The sequence below is a fragment of the Lutjanus erythropterus genome, chromosome 14, assembly GCF_056507025.1.
Source record: "Lutjanus erythropterus isolate fLutEry1 chromosome 14, fLutEry1.hap2, whole genome shotgun sequence".
NCBI lineage: Eukaryota > Metazoa > Chordata > Actinopteri > Lutjaniformes > Lutjanidae > Lutjanus > Lutjanus erythropterus.
This window is the reverse complement of record NC_139330.1, coordinates 6879101-6895428: the sequence shown is the minus strand read 5'-3', so window position 1 is coordinate 6895428 and position 16328 is coordinate 6879101. Positions and strand designations below refer to the sequence as shown.

Genomic DNA, 16328 nt, shown 5'->3' with positions numbered 1-16328 from the left:
CTTCTAGATAAAAATCTGTAGAATGTAAAAGAATTCTTGGCAGAACCCCCTGAGTTTGTTCTAGATAAAACCAATTTAATATAAAACGCTTATTGATAGAACCCCCTGACTGGGTTCTAGATCAAACTATTGGAATATAAATAGGTTTAAAAACACCCTGGGTGTGTTCTTGTTCACACCCTTACAAGGTGGAAAGGATTCTTGGTAGAATCCCCAGTATGGATTTTAGGTAAAACCTTTAGAGTATAAAATAGTTCTCAGTAGAACCCCCTGGGTGTGTTTTAGATAAAACCCTTGGAATATCAAAAGGTTATGTGTACAACCCCCTGAGTGGGTTCTTGTCAGCACGCATAAGAGGAAAGGTTCTGGACAGAACTTTCAGAGATGGTTAAATATTTTGTAGGGTTTTATGTAGAACCCTCTATGGTCCTAGTTAGTCTTGTCTCTTTATTTCAAAGAGTGTACTCTGTGAATTATCCCTTCACAAATACCCCAGGAGTCATCATCTAATAGCTTCTTTAAATCCTGTGGCATCTATACTTACTCTTATTACAGTCGTAAACAGCAAACAAGGATGCTGTAAGTCTACGGTAAGCATGTCTGTCTAAATTGATGTAAGTGGGAGACAAGAGAAGGATGTCAGCATCTTTCAGGCATCTGCTCAGAGTGCTCTGCTCAGTTGTCACAGTCCTGTAAGGAAGTGTGTAAACACAGTCAAGCTATGTTAAGTCAGAAGGCACTATACAATCCCATGGGGACACGTGCCATCACCAGGCTAGCAGCATGAAAAACATACACACACACACACACACACACATTGCAGGACTGCCTATGTTTGGAACAGTACTCATAGCCTTGAGGGGAAGGGGATGTGTCTCTGCAAACGCTAGCAAGCATAAAAGAGGAGGAGATGGATACAGAACAAGATGGGAACATGGAGATAAAGATGTCTGGAAAGAAGATGAGGGAGGGGTGTACGATGACAGATAAGAAAGCAGACGAAGGAACACAGCAGCAAATAATATCTTGAGAAGCAAGTACAGGGTGTACAGTTTAAGAGGGTTGATCGAAATGATGATGCGGGCAATAAATGTGAATGAGCAATGATGACAAAGATCGGCGTTCCGGCCAACTTTAAAACACTTCGACCACATTTCTGTCTCTTCCTCTCTTTCTCTACAGCCTGACCTGTAAGTGGTACTCCATCATCAAACCTGACGGCAGGGGTCCAAATGACATCTTAGATCTCTCTCGCACTTTCTGCATCAGCAGCCAGGCTCAACTTGGCATGATGTCCCCTAACCCCACTCACACATCCCCAAAACATGTTAGACAGGGGATTACTACAATCCAGTTAGGGCGATACGGCCAAATCTCTCTATGTGATTGGATTCTCTGTAGAGAGAGAAGCTTGTGAGTGGGCTGTGGGGATGCGTTGTCTATATGTGTGTGTATGTGCATGTGTGCCTGTTTGTGTACTGTAAAGTGTGCACGTTTGTCTGTGAAGTAGTGGTGTGCGTGGCCCTGCAGGAAGTGGGAGCTACAACACAGCAATGTCCGTGTAATGTCTCTGATGAGTGACCTGCAGCACTCCCGGTCCAGAAGCCCTCACTTAAAAGCAGAGTGTCTCTTAGCGTCTCTAATGCATTGAGGTTAGAAGATGCTGTCTGAGAGCGCGAGTCCATTTACAGGGTTGCTTCCTGCAGGAAGAGCCGGCTAAACTAAATAGGGCAGGGATCATTATCCGCCATTGTCACGGCTGCAGGAAGTGTTGCACATGGAGGACTTGGCTGCAGATAATTATGTCTGGCTGTTGTGTTGCACTTGTGTTTTGAGTGATGTGCTTGTTGGTGTGTACTTATGAAACATCTGATACTGAGATAAAAAGCTGAGGATACCATATGTTCTGTGACTCACGCTCTTGGGGGATCAGTGAATTCTTTTCTCATGTTTAAAAATTACTTTAATTCTATCAAATATTAAAAAGAAGTATAAATGAGGGTGCTAAGGTGTGTAACAGCTTACAAGAGCCAAGCTAGAATTATGTCATGGGAGGAACTGGACTGCTTTAAGCAGACGCTATTTGTACCCAAGTGTCAGTAGCCAATGTGGCTAATTACACCTAGATGTATATAGCCTAGCATGACAGAAATAAGCCCCCAGGAGTCTTTAAACAGCGATGCTATTTGCACCCTGGGTGTAAACAGTCAGTATGGCTACTTACATCCACATGGCAGAGACAAACCATAAATCCTGACCAACTTTGTGTTATTTCCTAAACCTAACAAAGTAGTGTTGTTGCCTAAAACTAATTAAGTATTTTTGTTGCCTAAACCTAATCAAATACTTTTCTTATCTAAACCCAACAAAGTACACCCTTGTTACCTGAACCTAATCAAACTGCAACATGCCATCTGGGTCAGGATTCGACCTCCACTCTCCCACAGGACAGTCCTGTACCTGACCCGTTCACCCACTGGATTGCTCTCAGCCAGATGATTTTGTTGCTCTTGAGACTTTATAGGTAAACCAAGAGGGAGGGGTGTGAATAGCCGAATAGCTGCTGTGTGCCTATTTTTATCCACATGCAAATAGAGGCTCCGACTGTGCTATTGGGCTTCACATGTGAGCTATTAGAACTGAATAGTACGTTGACAGGGATTGATTATGTTCATTCAGGCTCTAATAAAGGTAACAAATTTGTTACAGCACAACTATCAAAAGATGTCTTCACACTGTTTGAAGCAAATGTCCTCAAATGAACTATTTCTTTGCTTTACAAAGCAGTAAATCAGCTCAGTTTTTACCCAAATATCAATTTAGGGGAAAAATAAATATAAAAACCTGCATTTAGAAAAGCTATTGTGAAGGTTTTCGTATCGCTTAATTTGCACAAATCTGCTATTTAATGCATCATTAAAATTACATGTATCCTGTGGGAATGGAAATCACACGAGGCCTTTTCAGTACAAAAGAACTGCAAAAATTATAATGCCTCCATTTGAGGTGCCATGCACACATCATTACACACTGCAAACAATAGTGCTTTGTGCAGCTCATGGAAATCTCGAGATGCAAGATCTTAGATTTAGGAGGATTGCAAACTTGCAGATTTTAATTGGCTTAAAACTAAAGGATGAGCAGAGATAAAAAAAAAAAAGCACTGGTTAATTTGAAAACTGCTTTGTAACTTTAAAAACTACGTTTCGGCATTCTCACCATTTTGTTACCCTCCTCACAGGGGAAGTCATCAAAATGCAGAGACCTTTTCATGTCCTCTTGTAAGTGTTGATGCCTTCGACTTGACGAAAGGAAGAAAAGTTATTCTGAAATGTCATTAGTGCACAGCTCAGCAGCACAGCGCTGTGCAGTAACTGTCTCAGTCCTGGGAGAGACCACCTCCTGTTTCCATGGAAACTTAGGCAGGGTAGACAGAGAGAAGAGCGAGTGGAGTGAGCTCGACTAACAAAAAAAAAAAAAAAAAAGAAAAAAGATGTTCGATAGCTTTTGTGCTCGCGTGTGTGTGCGTGTGCTGTGTGTAAGCATGTGGGGGTGGATGATGGGAGGATACTAGACAGATAATGAACACAATCTAATTTAGCAAGACAGTGTTTCTTATAGATTTGTCTACCGTAACTAAATGTTGTAGATTTATGTTATTTGAGAAGTCACCCACATCTTTCTCCTCACCCAGTTATGTTAAGTTGAATCCAAGCCACTCTGTGCTGTATGTTACTATAAATCAACCAGAGTATTGGAGCTAAAATAATTTAATTTAACAGCAAAACCCTCAATGATTAATGGAGCTGAATGTGGAGCTTTAAAAAAGCACATGAATGAGCTGTATAGCTATTTTAACAATGTATATAGCTCAATTTAGACCACAACCCAGTATAGCTTTGGGGGGTAATGAAACAGTTAATCTAATTTCCACCTCTTGAGATGGAGTGGAAAACATGGTCAAGGGGTATATCTAATTTGCAGCATGACATTGCGGGGCCTTGGCTCTAAGCACACGCTAACAAATTGCTGCTTAGATAAGCAAATCAACAGGGACCAGAGCAGAGCAACCCGGGGCTTAGAGGACACGACAGGAGAGGGGGGCAAAGTTATTTTCTGGGAAATATGTGTCTGGAATCACGACATATGACATAGATAGCACCATCTGAAGTTAGGTGGCTGCCATCAAAGCCATTTTTTTCATTGAAGTGTTTACTACAAGTATCTGCTGCAAACTAATATTTAATTTTCAGTGGTGATGTAGTATCAGCCTGGAGTGGTAATGGAGAGTTTCTTTCACCGAAAAGTTAACTGTGACTCACCAGTAGTATTTCAGAGGCAGTTAATTTGTACTCTGGATTTCTGCTGAATGTTGGATTGCATGTATGAGTCTATTCAGACCACAGGTTCTGGCTGAACAGGACTTATGTTTGGTCTTTAGCTAAGTCGGTCGTAACTTGGCATTCTAAGTCCAACCTAGTAGTCACACCAGTTGCAAAGTCTAGGCTTATGTCTAGTCAGGAGCAGGCTTTAAGTCAAAATCTGGGCTGACTAATAGATATACAGCCTCTAGTCATGGATACTTTCTGTTCTGGGACACGAACACTCCAAGAGACAGTCCGGTCCACCATAGATGTAGCAGGAGGAGCACAGTGTTTTTTGCTACATGGTTTTTGCGCAAAGATTGTACATGTTAATGGCTTTGAAAGTTACCTGATCTGCCATCTCGCTGGAAGTCCACATGGTACCACTCGCCATCATTGACTTTCTTATTGACTGCCTTGGTCTTTGTGGTTCCTGAGCCCATGTCCAGCAGCAGGTACAGGTGGCCATCCAGCATCTCAATGGCAAAGAAGTCCACCTTGAGGGTCTGGGGACTCTTGGAGTCCTTTGGCTGCTGTTTGGGCTTGCCATGGCTGAAGAGGAGGAGGCCATTGGGCTCTGTGGTGCGGAAGTCGAAGGAGATGGAGCCGGTCTTCTTTGCGTTCCACTTGTTGAGGATGATAAAAGACTCTGGCGTCTCGAACGTGATGGGGTCCAGAGTGGCCACATTCTCGCACTTGAAGGCCACTGTACCGTGGATCTTCATCTTGGGATCACCCAGTTTGGCCAGCCTGGACAGCTCAAGTCTCACATCGTTGTTTTTGTACACAACCTGGAATTGAGGCAGAGAAAGAAAGTCAGTTCCACAGTCATACATACAGTTACATATTGAATTCTTTTACTGTTTATTCTTCTTTTACAGAATGTAAATGTTATTGGCAATCCAATAATCCTTATGTATAATTGCTTTCAAGAATTAATGAGCTGGAAATGTCAAACAGTAGTTGTCCATGTGACATTTCAACCTCTCGGGACAGTGTGTCATAAGCAGGGCTTGCACGGATCAACCACAGAGAGGATGGACGTGCAGCCATTTTGAAGATAGTGGCATGTAAATACCCGAATAGACTACATGCTAAATATTCAATTCAAGCTAGCTTTAGGATGTCTAAACCGCAGATAATGTGTGGAAGCTGCTAAAACGTACAGAGAAGGACTTAGTCAGCAGGAAAGGGGGCAATAGTTTGAGAAACTAAGGTTAATAGGTAGTTAATATCTGCACAACCTGGCTCCCCCGTCTTAAAATAAAGACTTGATCATTCTCCTTCTGTTAACCATCCTGACATATTAAACTACCTTGGGTTTTGCTGAGCCCAAAGACTGCTCAAGACCTTATAAAGGTTTGATGGTGTGGTACCAAAGTAGCTGACCAAGTGATCCTTACATTTTGGACATTACACTAAATATGTAAGACTTTAAGGATTTTTATTCTACTAGTCTACTAGTACAACTTTTTGGATCAAAATGTTGATCTATTATAAACATAAACAATTCAAGTGATTCTCCTCAACTGATTTATTACGAGTGGGAAGTATATATTTTTTGCAGGAATGCTTCTGTTACTACCAGTTTATATTCTTAGACACTGTAAACTAGACAAGGTTAAGCTAAAAGCTTAGCTAGCTAACAAGTACGTTATATTGTTTGCTAGCTAGCTAAAAAGTTATTTAGCCTAGTTAGCCTACTCATGATGGCTTGGCAATCATTTCTCCTTTGAGAAAAACTTGTCAGGTGAAAAAGGAGTCACTTCATCCTATTTATTATTTCATCAGTTTATTATTCTTACAAGCTTATATCTGGTTGACCACAACTGACCATTTTGACCAACAGTTGCTACCATCAGATGGGACTCGTAAGAAGGCAGGTACATAACTTGGTCAGCTTGGAGCTTCAGACAAATCCAACTGACAAGATTGTGAAAATCACAGAAGAGGGCCGTTCATGTGAACTCTTTTTGTGATAATGGTAAACGTGACCCCATTTGAAGGCAGCAAATAATCAGGAACAGTTGCAAGTTTGGATACATTGTTGACATTCATTACCGCCAACATGTCCGACCACAGGTCTGACGATGCGCCGTGAAAACACTCTATATGTCATGTTTGTCACACTTCGCCTGTGCACGACAAAAATAAGTTTACATGGCACCAAATGTCACTCATATCCTCCTGCTTTCTTTGCTCCCAAATTTGAAACCTTCGCAAGACATGCACAGTGTACCCTGGCTGAGTGAAGTGTGAATAGTTGAGACATCCGTTTTGACTTTTAGCATCAGTGTCAACTGAGGGAAGAGATGGCCTCAATTTAAAAGGCAGTGGTGATAATGGTTGGGGGAAACGATTCTATCAGGTTGCATCTCCTGGGATTGTGTGTGAAAAGTGAGATGGAAAGTGATAAATCTAAACTGCTGCCTTGATTGCAGGTGTGGAGTAAAATGCTGATTAAGGCCCCTGTTGCAGCCTGTGATTAGAATAAAAGTGGGCAGATGATAGATATGCCTCTCTAAAGCAAATTAAAAATGAGTGCATGAGCATACATAAACACATTCAGTGTACTGTGCAATTTACAAAATTGATGAAATGCAGAAATCGACACATTTTTATGCAGAAACCCTCCTATCACTATTAGTTTATATTCTCAGACACTGTAAAGCAGACAGGGTTTGGCATCAGAGTGCTTCTCTAAATGAAGTGCATTAGTGCTGTGACCTTTGAGATGCTGAGTGTTGTTGAGCCGAGGCGCAGAAGTGACAGACAGTAGCAACTCATTACAAAGAATGGACCGTAATGTCATTAAAATACCAATTAACCACAGATGAGGCTCATTATCACATTCGCACATTGCAAGTATCAACTGACCAATTAGCCAGTCTGATCATTTTTTATTTACTGTTGTGCATGAAACTCATCTTTAATCTTGTGTTTCATAGTTATAAAGGCAGCATAAAAGGCATATTAAATTCTGCTCGTGAAGCAAATCCTCGAAATATTGATCAAAACACGTCTCTAAAGACGACAGAGGCAGCTACGATGTGTGTAGGGGAGGCGTTGCATTCCACACTGCGTAATTGGCGACAGTCTTGCAAAAAATTAGAGACAGCCATAACCTCGTCATTATCCAATCTCCATAATGAAGGAGTATCTGGTGTAAGTGCAGCTGTAATAGCAAGAGTCCCTCTGTCTGGTTACATCCAATTTCCATATGAGAAACTAATTAACATTTTGGTGAATGTCAAAACTTTTCATTAAAACATCAGTGCGCTACTGATATTTCGAACAGAGCTCACCACAAACACAAACGCACTTTAAGTGTTTTAATATAATGTGTCGATCATTCTGCAAAGCAAATATTACGAAGACAACTGAGACTTTAAACAATCAGAGCAGAGGGATAATGAGGCAAATAATGTTGAACAACTACCCCCTAGTGGGCACAAGCCAAGTCAATGATCTTGTCCGCACCGCTCCAGCACTACTAATTAGCAGAATACTTTGTTACTGTACTTAAGTAGATTTTTCAGAGATCTGTACTGTCTTACTTTTACTCCCTATATTTGAAAACAAAAATATGTACTTTCTACTCATCACACTTTCAAAAACAGACTTGTTACTTTGATTTTTATGCATTTGAGTAGATTTATTGCTTATTTTTATTTTGTGTTATTAAGTGAACTTTAAGACCGATTTCAACCCCAATGGATGGGACAGTAACACACAGAAAAGACAATGTCTTGCCTGTTGATCAGTGCATAATCATCACAACAGATGTAACAAAATTAAAAACATGTAACAAGATGAAAAACATGTAAGAAGAATTAAAAACTTAAACATATAAGACGACAAAAAAATGATGAAAAATGACAAAACATGCAACAAAATGAAAAAGTTGTAAGATGAAGAATGACACACAAGATGCAATAAAAGTAACAAGAATAAGAAAAAAAGCCATTAAGTACATAGTAAGACAAAAAGATGTAACAAGACAAAAAAAAAACAACATAAATGACAGAAGGATGTAGAAAATGCTACAAAATGAAAAACAACATAAAGATGTAACGAGACAAAAAACAAGGTAAAAGATGCAAGAAGACAAAAAAATACATAAAAAGACAAAAACAAAGTATCAAGATGAAAAAGACGACCCAGACGAAACAGAGAGGGAGACTTGATTGGACAAAAGGTGAGGTTCAGTTCACTTTGCACAGAAACTTTTACATTTATACTTTGAGGTCATTCTAGAGCCTGTAGTTTTTCACTTTTATTTGCATGTAGAAGTTAAATTTGTACTTTTAATTGTGTTTTTTACACAAGTATCTGCACATCTAATTGGGTACAAAGTGTGCGAGCTTTTGCCACCTCTGCTAATTAGAAGATAAGGTTACTGTGACAGATAGACATCATTTTTGGCTGGTATGCATATTTATTTACACAACAAAATAGTTATGATGGTAACTCTATATTGGTTTGAACGGGACAAATGAAATGAGTTACAGCTGTGGAAAACACTGTCCATGTTCTGTATTTGTTGCCATGCTAAGCGTTCACCTGAAAACGGGGACACCTCCGATGGGATTTCATTTGCATGGAGCATTATGTTTATCACTGAGTCTGATCTGCTGTGTCTAACTGTTCAGGTAGATGGAGCTCATAGCGGTGCATCAGCATTAGGTGAGCTCAGGCTTAGTTTCTTGTAAATGCTTTGTGACTGACTGTATCAGCCTGCATTTAACCGCAGAGAAAACAGGAAACAGATAATGGAAGGCTTTTATTCCCACATCTTTATCTTTCTGATACAGTAAAAAAAAAAAATGTATGTTCTCAAGTCTGACTGAGCGCCAAAAGGAATGTTTTAAAGATTTCATAGAAGAAGAATTGGAATAAAAAGGTAATTTGACAAGAGTCTCCCAACACAAGAAAAGATGTCAAAGAAAAAGAGTAAAGGAGTAAGAGATGGTATCTCTGTCTGCTGAACTTAAGTCATGTCGACTAAAGGTGCAACAGATACAGCCAATAAACCCAAATCAATTCTTTATAGTCAAGACAAAGGGCACCTTTCAGAGTCAGAGGAGCTTTGGTCTGAGCTACAACTGGTGCTGCACTACTAGTGCTGCACTAATTTGTCATCAAGCTCTGGCTGTGACAACTGAGCTATTACTGCACCACCGTTTGTTTTGCCATCAGAACCAACAGGCAGGCGTGGCAACCCGGACTGGAATCTGCACGCGAGTGCTGCAACAAGCCACCTCGATACACGCAATCAATCAGGGCCCGCAGCACACGCTGTTAGACCACTGCTCATATGTTTTCACGACGTGCACAGACGATGATCTGAGACTTCTGTTCAACAGGCTGGATCAGATGATGCACAGAGATTCTCAATGCAATACTAAAAATGCCAGCAACAGATTAAAAGCCAAATAAATTAACCTAACTATTAATTTTACAGTGTATGAGCTGAGTCTCTTTTGTGATATTGACATCTGCATTGTCTACTAAAACTAAGCAATAAATATGAAACAATCCTATGAGCAAATAAAAGAGGGGATTATGACTGTCTTGCATCAATAATGATTAATTTAATCTCAGATTAGCTCTCATCAGAGTTTGGTCAAACTATGTTTAAAAGTGATTCATTCCAGGCTTAAAATTAAGCACAGCTCTATTGTACAAATAAAAACTAATCCCAGCTCAATATCCAAGTTTAGTGATTTAAACTCAAATTAAATAGAGTTGAATCGATATGGAAATGCTTCCTCAGCAAAATTAAAACATAATAACACTTTTGGCTGCTCTGTATTCCTTAACAAAACATTACATTGTTTGGTAGCTGGCTAAAAAAGTATATTTAAAAACCATTATATAGTTTGTTAGTTAGCTAAAAAGTTAATAAAATGTTACAGTTTGCTTGCTAGCTAAAAACTGTATATAAAAATGCTATATTGTTTGTTAGCTTGCTAAAAAAAAAACAAAAATAAAGAAAATGTTACAATGTTTGCCAACTGTTATGTTTCACAAAGTGGAGGACACAAATGCAGACGACACAAGGGAACCAGCTCAAAAAGGGTTAACGAAATTAAACCGAAAAAACAAAGGCTTACTCAGATGCAGGGAGGGAAAAATCCAAAGTCCAAGAAACAGAATCCATAAAAGACAAACTCAAAAAATAGTCCAGAGGAAAAATAACACAGGAGGGAGACACAGGGGATGCAGGACATGAGGAACAAGCATGAACTGACACTGACACAGAGAAACAGAGGGACTAAATAGACAAAACTAACGAGAGACAGGTGGACAAACAGGTGAAACTAATGACAAAAAGAGAGGGAAAACAGACAAAGACAGGAAGTAAAAACAAGACACACGAGGGAGGACCAGAACTACCAAAGTAAAACAGGAAATAACCAACAAAAAACCAAAACCATGACACTAACTAGTTAAAAGGTAAATTTAACAAAACTTATATTGTTTGCTAGCTTGCTAAAACATTATGAGGCTGCTCATGATGGCTCAGCAGAGAAACTCTAATTTCTCCTCTGAGAAAAACTTGTTGCCAAATTATCAACTGGTGTTGAATAAAGTTCTTTGAGGAACTTGATTTCTATTAGTCCATCTCTACAAGGCTAGGTTAAAAGTTTGGTGCAACATAATTTAAAGTTAAACCACTATTTCACTGGGTCTAAAAATTAATCTTGTCAGCGCAACCCAGTCTGTGTCACATCTCCTGGGAACAATCTCAGCTATGAACACCATATTTTTACATTTTGGAGCAATTCAGTTCATTGATCTCAGGATAGTGAGAGCAGCCGCCGTGGTTACAGCTGACCAAGAGCGGTGAGGGCAGCTCACTGAGGTAGATGAACATACTCAGGGTGCACCAATCCCATTCCCTTTGTCACCACATCTGCAGCACCCCAGAGACACGCAGTTAAATAAGACACTCCCTTCAACAACCAGTCCTGTAATGAGCTGTACATGGCGTGCGGACATGTGGTCCGCGCCCGACCTGCTCATTAAACAGAGCTGCCTCAGACCTTTCCAAGAGGTTCACCGAGGACGACAGCCTGCGCTCGAGGTTAGAGACAAAATGTAGGACACCAAAGGAGCAAGAGAAGGTACAGAAAGAGAAAGGAGAGAGATGGAGAAAAGGGGGAACAGCTTTTGAAATTAAAAGATAAATGAATAGATCATTTTGCAGTACCTCAGAGATTTGCCTGGTGGATATCTCTGTATATCCCTGGTGGCTCCTGAAGTAAATGCTTTAGGTCAGAATCCCTATTAGCCAGCAAAAATAACAAATACTACTGTACAGCTTAAAGTGAGAGGTATAACTTATGAGCCCTCTGTTGGAGAAATTACCTCCTCCTCCCCCTGTCTTGCTTCATCTCTGGGGATGAAGTGCAGGTTCTATACATACCTCCAGAATACTAGAACACATAAGAAAACGGGGCGAGTGACAAATGACATTCTGTAAGTCATGAGCCAGATTCAAAGGGTCCATTACGCCATGGAGGATCCAAGATACAAAACGTGCTGAATTCAATACATCATCTGGCAGTGGACATGTCAAACAGTGATGTGCATTTCTGTGCCTTGCTGTGAGCCATGTTTTTTCAAACAGACGGTTATAACCCTACAGAGACCCTGAGAGGCAAGAGAAAACAATGTATTGATCCACTTTCTAAGTCTGATCTAAATAGTTTTCTCTCCTGTGTTTTTGACTTAAGGACAAGCTGATAAAATAAAAACTAAAAAGCTCCTTAATTCTTAAAAAAAAGGGTAATGTTTTACTTCTTTATTAATCTAATAAATTTAAAGCATATTTTTACAGGTGAAAAAGAAGTTTTGGCCAGATCATTTTATTCTGATTTTACTTTAAGTAACTTTTTTTCCATTTCTGAAAACTGCAACAAGAAAAAGTTTTTTTTGCAGTTGAAAAAAAGCATGGAATTTGGGTGGGGATCAGTGTAATTTGATCCCTTCTTGGGGAAAATACGAGAAAAATGCTAAAGAAAATGCAAAAGAAAAAGAAAAAACCTACAAAAAAAGTCTACCAATTTTTATATATGAAAAAAGTAACTTAAAAATACATAGTAGAAAAACTTCCATTTCACCTACAAAAACAAAACACACCTGTATGTTCTTAAAATATTACTTTTTTCCATAAAATGATCTTTTTTTGTGGCAGTTGAAAAAAATAATCATCTGCCAAAAAATAAATAAATATATAATTAAGTAAAACATGATCCTTGCTTTTTTTTTCACCTGAAAAACAAACAAACAAACAAACAAAGAACAATGTACAAAAATATTACATTTTTCATATAATGACCCTTTTTTTTGCGGGAGACGATTTCACCAGGAAAAAAAAAACATAATTAAAGTAAATTGGAAAAATGAACATGGAATGAAAGATTATTCTGGCAACATTTTTTTCCTTCTGTTCTTAAATAATAAACAAAGGTTGGAAACTGTGGATTGATCACCGCTTGCCTCTCAGAGTCCCATGAAGGTAAATAGACATACTACTTCTTTTGACAACACCTGCCTAATAGTAAAAAGGATAATCATTAGGAGAACGGTTCAAGATAATATCAGTCTGGTCCTGCAGACTCCCCAGTGGAAGAATAGTGAAGTCAAGCATGTCAGTTGGCTGACTGCTCATGAAAATTCAACCGCCTGATCTCAGGATCACAGCTGTCTTTGAAGTCTACCTGACAGAGCTGCATGAAGCCTGTGGTAAAGTCCACCTTGAGACAGACAGAGCTCTTCATGTGTGGTCATGTGGTAACCCTCGATGTGTGCGCGTGTGTGTGTGTGTAAAACATTATGAGTGTACTGAGTGGGCGGCAGAGGAAAAATAAAGTTTGTGTGTGAGTATATGAGGAGAGATGGAGAAACAAACTAGAGCGCTAAAGTGTAAATGATGAGACAAGGTCAGCGTGTGGGTGGAAGGGCCTGTTTCGGTGTCCTAAGGTGAAGCAGTCACATCCTGCACACCCACCAGCATCAGAGTGCACACAGAAGTGGTGTTTACCTCCTTGAGGCAGCCCATGAAGTTGTTGCTAACCGGAGATCCGGGCAGGTCAGCTGTGCTAGGACTCCCTCCAACATAGAAAAAGTCGTCAGAGCCTAGCATGGTGTAGTCTTCTTGAGTATATCCTGTGGTGGTCAGAATCCCATCCACGGATATTGTTACCTAGACAACAAAGCACAGGGAAAGGACACGCTATACTCAAACAGCCTATACACTGCAACGTTATTGCCTTTCCTTCTTGTTGTCTATCAGATTTCCCTATATGATTTATTTGTTCTGAAACCCATTTTCATGTCTGTTTTCATTGTCTTTTTTCTTGTTTTTTATGATTATTTTGTCCAGTTTGATTAGTTGGAAGACTGCAAGCCTTCAAAAGAATTCTATTCTAGTTAGTGAAAGTTAGTAAACTGCCCATACTACAGTGTTAGTATTGCCCCTACTGCAACTTAAAAGTACTTTAGCAGACACAAAAATGGTGTTAGTAGAATGTTATCTAGGTTAGTTTAACTATTAATTTCATATTAGTACGTCCAGCAGTTCTACAAAAGAAATCAAAACGTGCTACTAGGTTAGAGAGGGAGCACATGCTCTGAAAAGCACAATCACCTTTTAGTATGTGACAATGACTGAGGGTATTAGACAAAGAAAATTGCATGCATGCATTTGTCTTTTCTTTTTGAATACGGACATACAAAAAGAAAACTTTCCCAAATTCTTGATTGGGACACGGGATCTGTTTTTTGACACTTTTTTGGACACAGTGTCAGATGCATGCAAAAGCTCATGAACACTACGAAACCACAGATAGAAATAAGAAAGCACCAAGAGAAGCACCAATGACAAACACAGCTCAACTGTCACATTCATGTTGACAAATGGGCAGTGTGACGTTTGCAAGACGGAGTCAAAGTGCATGCCATGCAAAGTGAATGGGGATACAACTGGCTGAGCCAAAGAGCATCAGGCCAGCCAGACAGGAGGGTCCTCATTATTAACCACAGCCTGATGCAAAAGGCTCGAAATGATGCTCCTAAAAAGGTGGATCAAACAGAATTGGACAGGAAACAAGTGAAATAAAGAGGGTGAAACCAATGAATGAACCAAGAAATTAAAAAGGATTCGAAAAGTAAGCAGAAGAGTACCAACCGCAATTTCCCTTTTTTTGTAAATGACGTCTACAGTAAAAAAAGAAAGAAAAGAAACACACGGCAAACCCAAACTAAGAAACAATTAGAATGATATCTACCGAACAATGTAGTTTGTTTACCATAGCGTGTCCAATGCCTGAGTGCTTTGTGGAAAAGGGGGGAGAAAGGAAATTAAAAACTGTGAACAGAATAACGATTGTTACTCAAATAATATATGATGGTCAATACTGTTAGTACATTGTTAAACGGCAAAACCATACTGGTTAGTAGATGACACATTCCATGAATGATGTTAGTTTCCAAAGCATGTTAGTAACATAGAGAAAAAGGGCAAAATAAGTTTAACAAGAAAAAAGCAGACCAAGGAAATAACAAGAATGCTCCACAGGAGGTGCCAGAGCTCAACCAGTGACTCCCTAAGCTTCTCATGGTGTTTTTTGCACCATGTTCTGTATGTGATCATACCATTCAGTAGCAGAAAACACTCCCTTACCCAAGTCCTGACAAAAGGTTATGACTGACAGACATCAAATGGTTCATAAGAAAGAATGCCTAAAGCACATCAGTTGACCCTCTTTAACAAAGTCCCAAGTTCAAGACCTTTTTAAAGCTTTGTTTCTTTTATTGGTACCAGTATTTGCCTTCTTTTGTACTTGGTTTTAGGCTTGAGACCAATCCAGTGTATCACACTTTCCGGCGCTCGTACAATACTGTAGTACCTCCGTTTGGTCTTATTGATGAACTTTAGGATCACTTTACTGCAATGAGACAAAGCAAAGAAGACCCTGACACAGAATGAGGAGGATGGCAATTTTGATTCCCCCACAGAGCATGCACTCAATATGCTTGGTTCTCTTTCACAATTTGAATGCAGTGAATGTTCAAACTGGCCAGATCCTTAGGGTTGCCAATAATCAATTTGCTGATTATGCAAAAGTAGCAGCTCTGGTACTGAGGTGAAGACAAACGTTTCCCACCAAATGAGCAGGAACAAATCCAGAGATGTTGTCTTAATGAGGTGTTTGTAAGCCTTTGAGTCATTGTCCTGTTTTATTTTATGTGGAGAAAATAATCTGTTTGATACTCTGGGGTAAAAAGAAAGGAATGTGTGGCGTTCTATTGAACACAGGCTAAACAGTCTAACATATTCTACATGCTTGCAAGGCAAAGTTGAAAAGCTACAGTCATAAGATCGATTTAAAGCACTTATCTTCAGCACCTACGTCCTGAGATCTGAATATGAATGCATTATCTGTTGGCCATGTAGAAGATCTGGCTTCCTTTTGTAGGCTGCGTAGTACTGACCAATCATGTTTGACTGGGCTTTGGTTGCATGCAGGTTAATAATCTTTGTGGAGAACAAAATAAGCATGACATATTGTCAGAAATGCAATCTAAAGACGATTTAGCTTTTTAGTAGCTTTTTAAAAATGTATCTGCATTTGTATACAGATATCTGTAAATGCATCTCTCAACTCCAACTCAATTCTCAAGTCTCAAGTTGTTAACTGGAATGCAAACAATGAATGGTGCAGAGAAGAGGGTGTCTTGGCCTGAATATCTGTTATCCTAATATCCATGGGCTGTACTGGAAGCCTTGAAACATTGGACACTGTCACTAGAGGCTAAATCGTTGTCAGACGATAGCCAGTGTGGTCCAAGATTGTGCTCAACTTAACCCTAACACAACCCTAACCATGAAAACACTCTTCTACACCTGGCTCCTTTAGTCCAATGAGACAGTGCCTCTCCTGTTCTGCAGGC

At 39.6% G+C, this 16328-nt stretch overlaps 1 protein-coding gene across 11 annotated transcripts in view; it reads right to left on the bottom strand.

Annotated features, from left to right (window-relative positions):
- LOC146315126 (neurexin-1a) overlaps positions 1-16328 on the bottom strand; it is a 376350-nt gene that overhangs the window by 222706 nt on the left and 137316 nt on the right. For 9 of the 11 annotated variants that reach the window (XM_084736025.1, XM_084736027.1, XM_084736036.1 and 6 more), the window contains 3 exons: positions 14684-14707; positions 13417-13578; positions 4714-5155 (listed from right to left, as the gene is read on the bottom strand). In XM_084736025.1, coding sequence (XP_084592151.1) covers positions 4714-5155; positions 13417-13578; positions 14684-14707 — 628 coding nt within the window. The remainder of the gene's footprint in view (positions 1-4713; positions 5156-13416; positions 13579-14683; positions 14708-16328) is intronic. The other 2 variants (XM_084736029.1, XM_084736034.1) reach the window with 1 other exon arrangement.